Here is an 11,918-nt window from a genome sequence, read left to right as displayed (position 1 = left end):
AAAACACCAATGATAGCCTATGCTGGAGAGGGTGTGGAGAAAGGGGTACACTCATCCATTGCTGGTGGGAATGTAAATAAATAAATCTTAAAAACAAAAACAAAACAAAGCAAAACAGGAGTCTAGAACTGGAGTTACAGGCAGTTGTGAGCTGCTGTATCCCCAGGCCTGGTCAATTCTTTGGGAATGAATCTTGGCAGTTTATTTTTATTTTATTACTTATATATACATATATATTTGCATATGGAGGTCAGAATAGGGTGTCAGATCCTCTGAAACTAGAATTATAAGCCGTTGTAAACCTTACCAGGTGGGTACTCACAATCAAACCTGGCCCTCTGGAAGAGCAGCCAGTGCTCTTGCTGAGCCTTCTCTCCAGCCCCATTATAAAAAAATCAACTAGTTTATTTTTAGTTCTCTCTTTTCCTTGAGTAATCTTTCAGAAGTTTGTTGCTTGTTAAAAATAAGATAAAATCAACAAAGAGAAAAAAAGAATGTTGCAACATTGAATGTCCATAATTTATCTTCCATGTATAATTTATTTCTTATATTTAAATATATCATCTTATCTCCCATGTTGTATTCTGGGTAATTTCCTAATATTTTTCAATTCCTTATTTGTTTATTTTTTAGTGTCAAACTTGATGTTTAACACACTTTAAGAAATAAATAACGATTCATTGCTATGTTATTTTATATATTTCAGTATTTATCCTTTTTTAAAGAATTATGTTTTTGCTGGACCTTGGAAAGGACTAACTTCTGAACTCTCTCACTCCTAGCCAGAACATCACAGGTGACATCTACTATTTCAACTTCAACACTGGTCAGTCCATTTGGGACCATCCATGTGATGAGCACTATCGAAAGCTGGTCATCCAAGAGCGGGAGAAGTGGTTGGCTCCTGGAGCCGTTAAGAAGAAAGACAAGAAAAAGAAAAAGGAAAAGAAAAACAAGAAGGACAAAGAGACGTCCAAAAGTCCCCTGGTGAGTCAGCCTGACACGAGCTGCAGTCCAAGGGGGTGTGGGACCCTCCAGGAGTGAAAACAGTAGTGAACTCTTGACAGGGCACTGTCTGATTTTACCTGGTGGCTTTTTTCTTTCAGCTTCTAGCAGTTGTAACTTCTCTAAGTGAATCCTTCTCTCTCCTTGGGGAGCACGTGCCACACGGCAGGGTTAGTGACAGTGTGAGGTCAGCGGGGTAAGGACCGTGTGTGTTTTGCATTTGACAACGAAGTGGCACCGTTCCCTACTCTGGAAGGCTGGGGAACAGCCAGATGGGCGCGGTTGACGAGCTGGCATCAGGCCGCCCTGGTGTGGGTCATTGTTACCCTAAAATAGTCGTTACACCAGTGCCTTCAGGTTTGAAAAGAAAAGCTTGGTGGTGCATGCCTGCAATCCTAGTGTTTGGAAGGCTGAGCCTGGAGATCACGATTTTGAGGTCAGCCTGTAATTGATATGTACATGCCGTTGGCTTTATTGACGTCATCTGTGGTCTTTGTGGCCAGCGTCCTTGGAGGGTAGCAGCAGTTAAACGGTATGTACTCCCGTGGTCTCCAGTAGCTTTTGTACTGAGTTCAGAGGGCTCTTCCCATTATTTATTTCTCACTCAGCACGTCTGAACGTAGGAGGCGCAGGTGATCACCCTTACTTCAGGAGTTGCTGAGTGAGACTTTGTGGTTCAGGACAGACTCTGTGCCCTTTGTGCAGGTGTGGGGCCGGCAGCCTGAGGCAGCAGCTTCGTTCAGCCTTGTGAAGAGCCACATCCACAGCCCAGTTCTTCTTTCCTAAAGTGTCAGTTCTGGCCTTGAACGGTCATGTCCAGGTTCCGTGGCTGCTTTGCCTCCCTTACCTCCCCACAGCTTTATGCCTGGTTTCCTACAGAAGAATGCAGACAGGTGCTTTCCAAATAGAATCTTAGAATTTTCTAATATCATCATGTATTTGAAGAGCGGAAGGTGAATGCTAGCCCAGGATAATCTGAAATGGTATTTTGGCATCTGGCAGGCTCCAGCCTGACTCAGAGTGGGCTCGGGTGACGGACTTTTCTGTGAATGTGTGTTTGAGACCCAGAAGCTCCTTGTTAGAAAGGATCCCCCTGTAGTTCTAGGAAAAGACAGCTGGGCAACCCTGCATCCTCAGTGGGATTCTGAGGGCCCAGGCCAGGCACCTCAAGCTTGAGTTTGCGAGTGGTCAGGCCGAGAATCATGGGCTACGTAGGCTCAGAGGTCTGGGCCTCTGGAGAAGTGTGCTCCCAGCTGGCTGGTTGGTGTATTTACAGAGGGTGGCTTATTCTAAAGCTTTCTGGTAGCCCCAAGATTCTGAGACTGGAAGTCTTTTAAGCAGTACCAACCTGTGCTGGTGGTAGAAGGCACTTGGCTGAGTTTCCAGGACTTCCTCTCTTCTTTTCCTCATGGAACATTTCTGAGAATCCTTGATAAGGCTTTTATAAAGTTAACTGATCATGAATCTGAGGGCTTGAGGAAACTTAGGGACTGGTCACACGGCTGTGGTCTCCTGGCTTTGGTGAGTGGTAAAGTGCTGCCTTCAGATGGCTGCTCTGTGAGGCCAGCTTAAAAACAAACAGGGCTACTCTGGTTTACCGGGGGCTATGGTTCTCTTCCCTGTCAACCGTATTGTAGCCTTCACCCTGTGGTAGCACCCTAGGAACTGAGTGCCCAGAGCTCTATGGAGCAACGTTTATAGACTGTTAACATGGTTGTTGTTGGTTTTCCCCCCCTCTCTCTTTTTTTTTTTTCCAGTATCATCCGTTCTTATTTTCTACCTTAGTATTTTTTTTTATTAACCATATTTTATTTATTTATTTTTATTCCCCCCTCCCCTCTCTTTAGAGGGGAGCTAGAACCTAGAAAGGGGCGTATATTTAGCCTAAGGGAATTTTGGCCTTTCTTCTCTCTCTGTCTGGTTTCTGCTTTACTTTAAGGAGGGTGGTTTTCTGCTGTGGGTCTTGGGCTGAGGTAGCAAGAATCCATCAGCCCCTCTTTTCTCTGCATCTTTATATACCCATCTAGGAAACACAGCCTGAGCAGGGACTTCTGCCTTCTTCCTCCTTTCTCCGTGGCCTGTCCCCTCTCCCAGCACCTGGGCTTGCTGATCTGGACCTCGACCAAGAGGTGCAGGCTAGAAGTGAGGCCTCCTTTAAGAAAGGGAGGAGCCTGTGCATGCTGGGCGAAACCCCATGGCCCCTCATGGGTGCCCTTCCTGGCAAGCTGCAGCCACTCTCCAAAGGCCAAGCTCCTCGGACCCACCAAATCTTTGCTGATGTGGAGAAAATCTTAGGCAGGCCTTCGGTCCAGTGCAAGACAGAGTTAGGAGACCCACAGTGTCTGGAGTCAACTCAGAGAGCAACAGAGAAAATCTACCTGGGATTTTCAGATCCTGAAATAGAACAGCTGGAACTGAGGAGCAGACAGCAGAAACCCGACACGGGGGGCACCCAGATCCCTGAGCTGCTCCAGAATGGTCAGGATGCGTTAGAATGCAGGAGCCAGACTCCTGTCCACTCTAAACTTCCCGAAGCCCCCAGAGGCCTGCAGCTGAAAGGGGAGCAGCGTGGTCACAGCGTGGCCACACTGAGCTGTACTGGCCCTGGAGGGGACAAAGGTCAGAGCCCCATTCCCTTGCCATCCTCTGAGGAGGAGCCCTCCCTGTCCCTCTGTTCGTCTGACCACGCACTGCCGGCCAGGAAAAGCAAGCTGTTTTTACTAGAGAGCAGCCCAGCAGAAGACTTGAGCTGGCAGGGAGTTCCTGGGGAAGGCGGGGACCTGGGTAGGGGGAGGTGGAGGAGAGAGCCTCCTGGACTATGGATAGGACAGGTCTCCAATCTTGTCAACAAGGACACCACAGAGAGCTGCAAGGAAGTGGAGCCTGCTGCTCCCGAGGTTCCAGAGGCCTCAGCTGAAGATGCACCACAGGGCCTCTCCCTGATGCCACCTGATACCCTGGCATCAGAACTAGCTTCAAAGCCGCCTTCAGAGGATTCTGACAGTAAAGGGAGACACCATCCACACGAGTCTCTGGAGTTTCCCAATGAAGATAGGGAGCCTAGTGTGCCCGGGGCTGACTCGGATAGCAGTAGTGGAGGGGGCAGCAGCCTGGCCTCTCGCCTTGGCTCACAGGTCCTAGGTGAGGTAAACAACTTCCCCTGGGACCTGCAGAGCCCCCAGGGCTGTGTTCCTGTCATGGGCCAGTCAGACCCAGGGCCTAGAGATGTGCGGTTCTGCCCTTTCCTGGTGCCCCAGTTCCCCCCCCCACAGAGCTCTGCTGAGGAGAAGTCGGAGAGTGAAGACTACTCTGAGGACCAGAGATTCTACCAGCACATCCTGCAGATGGTCAAGCTCTCCAGGCGGCTGGAGGGCCTGGAACTGCCTGAGAACGTGCAGGAAATGCCGTGCAAAGACGTCGCCGGCACAGTCTGTGGCATGGCCACTGAGTCATCCAGGATGTGTAGTGAGGGTGAACACAAGGCCGTCAGAGCTCAGGAGAGGGACTCGGGGCTACTGGCTTGGGGGCCGGAACTGCTGGAACGTTCTCCAGAAGTGATCGCTGCCTCTGCCAGGCAGGAGATCTCTCAGCAAGCACAGTGCCAGCTAAGCAGTGGCCTCAGGCAGGGGCTAGTCCAGCCGAGTTCTGACACCGGGCTTGCTGCAGAGACAAGCAAGATGCAGCTTTTCAGCCAGGTAGGCTTCTTAGAAAGTGGGGCCTAAGGTCTGGGGCCCCTGAGCTCAGCAGGGCTGGAACAGGTAGAATTGCTTCTGCTCCAAAGCCTTCTCAGGTCTGCTTTCTTTCTTTCTTTCTTTCTTTTTTTTTTTTTTGGTTTTTCGAGACAGGGTTTCTCTGTGGTTTTGGAGCCTGTCCTGGAACTAGCTCTTGTAGACCAGGCTGGTCTTGAACTCACAGAGATCCGCCTGCCTCTGCCTTCCGAGTGCTGGGATTAAAGGTGTGCTCCACCACCGCCCAGCTCAAGGTTGTTCTTTATCAGCTGCAGGCTAGAGCTGAGGGCATCTCTGGGTTCTCTTGCCTAGGTGTAGCCATGCTCTTGCGTGGGTCATAGGCTTTGAAAGGAGTTCTTCTTAGGGTGGGCAAGGTGGTACCCATGCTGGCCCTTAGACAGAATCCAGGCCCTTTCTGGGGTTTGGGAAGTCTTTTCTACCAGCTGATTCTTGAGAAGAGCCAGCTGTTCACAGCAGGTACTCATCCCCAAAGCTTTGTTTCCCTTCCTGGAGGCAGGCACACAGTACTGCCATGCAGCTGCTTCTGCTCCTTGCCTCCTGGGGACCCCAGAAAATCACATGGCTGACCTATGTCAGGTTGTGTGGACCCTCTTTGTGACTTCACTTCCCTACCGGGTTGGGCTGGCCTTGTCATTCTTTCCCTTTGTCCCTTTCAAGAGTCACCCAGTTCTTCATTGAGAAATCAAGTCAGATAGGACCACGGGACTCAATCTGAATTCCCTAGGTGTTCCGCTGCGGCCCAGCTGTGACTTTACCCAGTTGTTCCTCTGGTCCCTAATTGCCGACACACACTGGTTCTCTGTTAGTCCTAATAACTACTGTAGTACTATAAATATCAGATAAGCCACAGATTATCCTGAAAGTTTTAATTAGCCCAATGGCATCAAGTTTATCAGCTCTGAAGGACAATGGCATGCACAGGCCCATGCTCAGAGTTAATGGCCGTCTATAGAAGATGATCAGCTAGGAGCCAGGGATGTATAATTTCCCTGCTAACCACTGATTCAGTAAAGGCCCAAGAGAACAAAGGCCTCAGCACGCCTGTCTCCCTCCCTCAAGCCCCCAGCACGTTAGCAAATTAGCCATGTTAGGAGTCTGTAATTTTCTATAAATACAGTGTGGGAAGGATTTCACTTGCTGATATGCTTGGACTGGTGGAAGGGCTGAGCAGGCGGGGCAGGCTCAGCTTCTTGCACTGCTTCCGACCACAGTCATGAGACCATACGAAATCCCCTCTCCAAGATAATCCTGGGCTCAGTCCCCTCTCTCTCTGCCCCATTAAGTCTGTGACTTTGGATAGGATTCTTGACCACGCCTTACTCACGTGGGGTCTCTGCATGGTGATAGAGCCCACCTTAGGTGGTTTGTGAGAAGAACACGCCCCAGTGTTCAGCACCACTGGCTGATTCTATGTATCGGTAGCTTTTTTCTTGACAGGGACGCTCTACAGCAGGCCAGATGTCTGGCCATCTGCAGTGTCTTACCTCACTTCTCAGCCAAGACTCAGGTATCCTCTGACTGCAGAAACAGGCCCTGCTGGGGCTTGCCCAGGGACCTCTTCCCTGGACCAGACTGGCCTAGAGGGTAGTGACTCTGACCTTGGGAACCACCTTTCTTTTTCACTCCTTGGGGTTTGTTTAGTGTGGAGGAGAATATGTTCTCTTTGTTTTTTCAAGACAGGGTTTTGCTGTGTAGCCCTGGCTATCCTGGAACTGGCTCTGTAGATCAGGCTGGCCTCAGACTCACAGAGATTTGCCTGCCTATCCCTCCCAAGTGCTGGGACTAAAGATGTGTGCCACCACTGCTTGGCTGTTCTTTCTGTTTTATATGTACATATATATGTGTGTGTGTGTGTGTGTGTGTGTGTGTGTGTGTGTATTTTATATATGTTTATCATATTCGTATATAGATATACGAATATGATAAATTTGAGGAAAGTTTTGAAAAGTGTTGCTTTCTGTCCCCAGTATGCTATGCTGATCTCCTGCTTTTTTTTTTTCTCTAGAATTTCTCTGTGTAGCTTTGGAGCCTGTCTTGGAACTCACTCTGTAGACCAGGCTGGTCTCAAACTCACAGAGATCTGCCTGCCTCTGCCTCCCAAGTGCTTGGATTAAAAGTGTACACCACTACTGCCTGGCTTTTAAAAAAATTTTTGAGACAAGGTTTCTCTGTGTAACAGTCCTGGTTTTCTTGGAACTCACTTTGTGGACCAGGCTGGCCTCGAACTCACAGAGATCTTTCTGCTTTTATTTCCCGAGTGCTGGGATTAAAAGCATGTGTCATCTTTTTTTTTAACTTCATTTATTTTTATTCCATGTGCATTGGTGTTTTGCCTGCATGTATTTTGTGTTAGGGTGTCGGGTACCCTGGAACTGGCATTAGGGAAAATTGTGAGCTGCCATGTGGGTGCTGAAAATTGAACCTGGGTCCTTTGGAAGAGAAGCCAGTGCTCTTAACCTCTGAGTCAGTTCTCCTGCTCCATCTCTTTTTTAAGATTTTATTTTCGACTGTGTGCATGTGAGTGTGTGAGTGTATGTTTGTGTGAGTGCAAGTGCTTGTGGAGGCCAGAAGAGGGCGTCTGAGATGGTCTAGAACTGGAGTTGCAGGCAGTGGTGTGTGTGTTACCTGAAGTAGGTATGGGAACTGAATGCACTCAGATCCTCTGAAGAGCAGCAGACTCTTAGCCAGTGGGCCCTCTCTCTGGGCCCTATGCTGGCTTCTGGCTTTTCTTTTAGGCCAGATGGTTGATTCCATAATATCGCTACAGCCCTAGGCCCCTTACAGAGACCCCTTGTGTCCATCCTCTCCTCGGAGCTTCTTAGCAGACCCCGTAGGGCCAAGCCTGGACCCTCTCCATCATCTTCAGATGAAGGGAAAGGGAATGTGAGGAGCTGTGAGCAGCCAGAGGGGTCACACATTCGGACCCAGCCTGGATTTTGACTCCAGTTCTCACTGGCCTTCCCTCGGCTCTCCTGAGAACCAGGGAGAGCAAGTCAAATGACAAGGCACGTGTTTATGTGTAGTGGCCTCCTGAGTGCCCAGCCCTCCGAGAAGGCTTGCACCTTCTTCTGGTGTTTGCTTCCATCTCTGTCAGTATCATGTCGAGACTACTTTTTCTCGGCTCCTCAGTTTTAGGCATCAAGTGTAGAGACTTCTAGTTGCTGTGGTTTATCTCTGCTCCATTCCTCCTTATCTGGTTCACTTGATATGTGGCTCCCGAAAGGGGAGCAGAGCCCCCATCTTAGCTTCTGCCAGATGTGAACTAACACACAAGTTACCAGGAAGTTGGCCTGCGAGTCTCACCCAGTTGGCACGTGGTATTTCTGAATGTTGTGTTTCATTAGCAGCCCCAAGCGGAGGTGGTTTAAATTTGAACGGGCAGGATTTAGATGCTTTATTTATATATCTGCCTCCAACACCCCGAGAGCCACGTGGTTTCTGGGGTTTGTAACAAGATGTGTTCTGTTGCCCAGGTCCTGGGTTCCCCCTTAGCCCCAGTCCAAGCCCCTCTTTGGAGCCTGGCTCCTTTACGAGGCCTCGGAGATGCCCCACCCTCTGCTCTTCGTGGATCTCAGAGTGTGAGCCTGGGGAGCTCAGCAGATTCTGGGCAGCTTGGGGAACCCACACTGGTGAGTCCTTCCTCTGCTGTGCATGTGATTTGTTTCTGTGGGACCTTCTGGGTGTTCTACTCGGGACTGTGACCTGGCCCTGAGACATAAGCTGTGTCTTCAGAGTTCACCAGCTAGTATGAGAAGAGTCACTCATAGCTGTAGGCTATCTTTGCTCATCCCCCCCCCCCCCCCCGTGGCTGGGACAGTGGGAGTTGGGATGGGAGTAAGCAGTGTGAACTAGACGCCAGATTCATGGACATGGTGGGACTCAATGAGGCCCTATCTAGGTGGGAATTGAGGGAGGAGCATGCCGGGGTCGTTCTGAAGGTCTTTCTGGTAAGTCCCTTGTTCCTTTTGTGTTTTGGATCCTCCACAGGGTCCCAAGACTGCTGCTTGTGCAAAGGGTTTCTTGGCTTCTACCCACGAGGGCAAGCATACGCTCAGTCTCTTGGCTTTAGGGGAAGAGACCAACGAGGAGGACGAGGAGGAGAGTGACAACCAGGTGATGGTGAGGTGTTGGGAGCCACCTTTTTGGGGTGACTTCTGCCGCGATCCTAGCTTTGGTGGGTTCACATGTTCCAGGGTAGGAGCATGTGGATTAGAAAAGTTAAGTAGGAGGAGCAGAGATAAGAAAGATCACAGAGAGGCTGGAGAGATGGCTCAGTGGTTAAGAACATTGCCTGCTCTTCTAAAGGTCCTGAGTTCAATTCCCGCAACCACATGGTGGCTCAAAACCATCTGTAATGAGGTCTGGTGCCCTCTTCTGGCCTGCAGGCATACACACAGACAGAATATTGTATACATAATAAATAAATATTAAAAAAAAAAGAAAGAAGGAAAGATCACAGAGACATAGGATGGTAACAGGAGAGCAACTCAGCAAATACTGAATACTGAATGCTGAATTCTTCTGAGTTCTCCCGTGTTTAATTTCTGTACACTTTTATACCCCAGTACTAAAGGGGGTGGAGATGAAAGCAAAAGACTGTTTTTACAAAGGACAACTAGGACAGTTACTTGCCCCAATACTTGAGACATTAAGTCATTATTCCTTGAAAAAAGCATTCTGTTGTGTAGGCAGTAAACCCACCCTAGACCAAGTATCTCTAGATCAAACCTCCTATTTCCAAAGAAGGAGCAGAAGTATGCTTGAATTCTCTGACCTTTGGTCAGGGAGGAGTGGATCTACCTCCATGGGCCATCTTAACGTCCGAAACACCAACTAACCACACCCTAGGTCAGGGTGTTTAGCCACAGTTGTGTCAACATCTTTGAGCAAGCTCAGACTCTCTGACCTCCAGATAAGGTGGAATAGGCTCACATTTTTGGGCCTCCACTGTGAGGTCCCCTTTCTGGCCTGGAAACCCTCTGGGTATATATACATATTATATGTATTTAAATCATGGTAAAGCTCTCTTGCACACAGGTAAGAATTTTAACTTTTTTATTATTTATTCTATATCTTTATATTTCTTTATTTTTAAAGATTTTGTTTATTTATTTATTTGATGTGCATTGATGTCTGTGTGAGGATGTCAGATCTTGGAGCTACAGACAATTGTGAGATGCCATGTGGGTGCTGGGAATTGAACCTGGGTCCTTTGGAAGAGCAGCCAGTACAGTACTCTTAACTGCTGAGCCATCTCTCCAGCCCCCAACTTATTCTAACTATACAGTAGTTCAGGGATATTAGTTTTTTTTCATAATGATATGTTACCATCACTACTGTCCACTTTCAGAACTTGTTTATAGTCCCAGTTTCTAGCCACCAGAAATACATCCTTTTATCCTTTTTCTTCCAGCCCTGGTAACCTCTAACTCTCTCTCTCTCTCTCTCTCTCTCTCTCTCTCTCTCTCTCTCTTTTTGTGGCTCATGACTTTGCCAGTTCTCTTTGTTTTATATGATAAAATCACATAGTGTTTTCTTTGATGTCTGGCACCTCCTCACTCAGTATGCTGCAGCGAGTATGTAAACACTCATTTTGAAGCCTGTTGTGCGTGTTCCATGTTCTGTCTATGCGCTCATCTGTTGGTAGATACATGGATTAGTTCTATTTGGCTAACCTCCCAGCCATTTTAAAAATAAATAAAAGTGGTTTTTTCCACCCATAACTTTCTTTCTCGACCAGTCTGTATGCCTCTTAGGTCTGAGCTGGAGACCACAACATACTTGCTTTGCCTTGTGCTCACTGGATTCAGGGCTGCTTAGCGAGGCCTTAGTGTAGGGCCTGGCCTGCCCTGGAGTCCTCCAAAGCCTTACCAGGGTACCCCTATTCTCCGCGCATGCCCTTCGTGTTGGCTGGCCAATTTCTTTAGACTTAGCACTTTTTTCTTTTTGTCAACTTGACACAAGCTAGAGTTATCTGAGAAGAGGGAACCCTGATTGAGAAAATGCTTCCATAGGATTGGTCTGTAAGCAAGCCTGTGAACCATTTTCTTAATAAGTGATTAGTGTGTGCATGGTGCTGTCTCTGAACAGGTGGTCCTGACTGAGCTGCATACAAATGCAGGCTAAACAGGTAGTGGTGGCACACGCCTTTAATCCATGCTCTTGGGAGGCAGAAGCAGACAGATTTCTGTGAGTTGGAGGCCAGCCTGAGCTACAAAGTGAGTTCCAGGCCAGCCAGAGCTATAGAGAGAACCTTGTCTTAAAAAAACCATAAACAAACAGACAAATAAATAAATAACAAGCAGGCTGAGCAAGAGGATCAAGCTAGTAAGTAGCACTCCTCCATGGTCTCCGCGTTAGTTCTGGCTGCTGGTTCCTTCCAAGTTCCTTTGGTAGCTGACTATGCCCTGAGAGTGGAAGCTGAAGTAAGTCCTTTCCTCCCCAACTGGCTTTTGGTCATGAACGCTATCATAGCAACAGAAACCCTAACTAAGACACTGCTCATAGTTGTTTTCTTCTTGCAGAGTGTCCGAAGCTCCGGTGAACTTCTCAAGAACCTGCACCTGGACCTCAGTGCCCTGGGAGGTAACTTTGAGTACGAGGTAAGAGCCTGGGAATGCTGCCGCTAGAGCCTCGGGCTTCACTTTTCCTCCTCTGAAGCTCTGCCGTCTGTGAAGCGTATTTGGAAAAGGGTCTGTCCAGGATTTCTGGGGTTCAGGGAATGCATCCTCTCAGCTCTCAAATGACCAGTTCTTGGTGAAGTCCCTGCACTAGCTGGTGCTTTGAGCATAATGAGATGTGTACTTATGGCTCTTGCCTCCTGTACACTGCACTGGGAAGAGATTTCTTGCCTAGACAGCAGGCAAACTTGGTGGAAGAGATGACATTTGCCCTGGGCTTTGAAGAGAAGCTAGATTTTAGATGGGGGACAGTTTAGGTAAACAAAGAGCCTAAGCAAAGATGGAAAGGGTGGAAAAAAGCAGATGGGTAGGAATAGCTTCTGGAGCATGCCTGCAAGGTCCCATGTGTCTCTGAAGTCTGACCCGCACTGCCGCCAGCGTATTTTTTTCTGGACAGCACACAGGCAGTGTGAGTCACTGTGTATTCACACTCAGACCTTCCGTATTCACACTCAGACCTTCCGTATTCACACTCAGACCTTCC

General features: G+C 48.4%; 1 protein-coding gene across 1 annotated transcript in view; it reads left to right on the top strand.

Annotated features, from left to right (window-relative positions):
* Positions 1 to 11,918, top strand: part of Cep164 (centrosomal protein 164) — a 71,089-nt gene that overhangs the window by 19,256 nt on the left and 39,915 nt on the right. The window contains exons 4-7 of the mRNA XM_013346295.2: positions 783 to 987; positions 8,228 to 8,383; positions 8,742 to 8,867; positions 11,279 to 11,356. Of these exons, the coding sequence (XP_013201749.1) occupies positions 783 to 987; positions 8,228 to 8,383; positions 8,742 to 8,867; positions 11,279 to 11,356 (565 nt within the window). The remainder of the gene's footprint in view (positions 1 to 782; positions 988 to 8,227; positions 8,384 to 8,741; positions 8,868 to 11,278; positions 11,357 to 11,918) is intronic.

Source organism: Microtus ochrogaster, chromosome 5, assembly GCF_000317375.1.
Source record: "Microtus ochrogaster isolate Prairie Vole_2 chromosome 5, MicOch1.0, whole genome shotgun sequence".
NCBI classification, from domain to species: domain Eukaryota; kingdom Metazoa; phylum Chordata; class Mammalia; order Rodentia; family Cricetidae; genus Microtus; species Microtus ochrogaster.
Note: the sequence above shows the minus strand (reverse complement) of the source record. Positions and strands in the feature narration are given on the sequence as shown.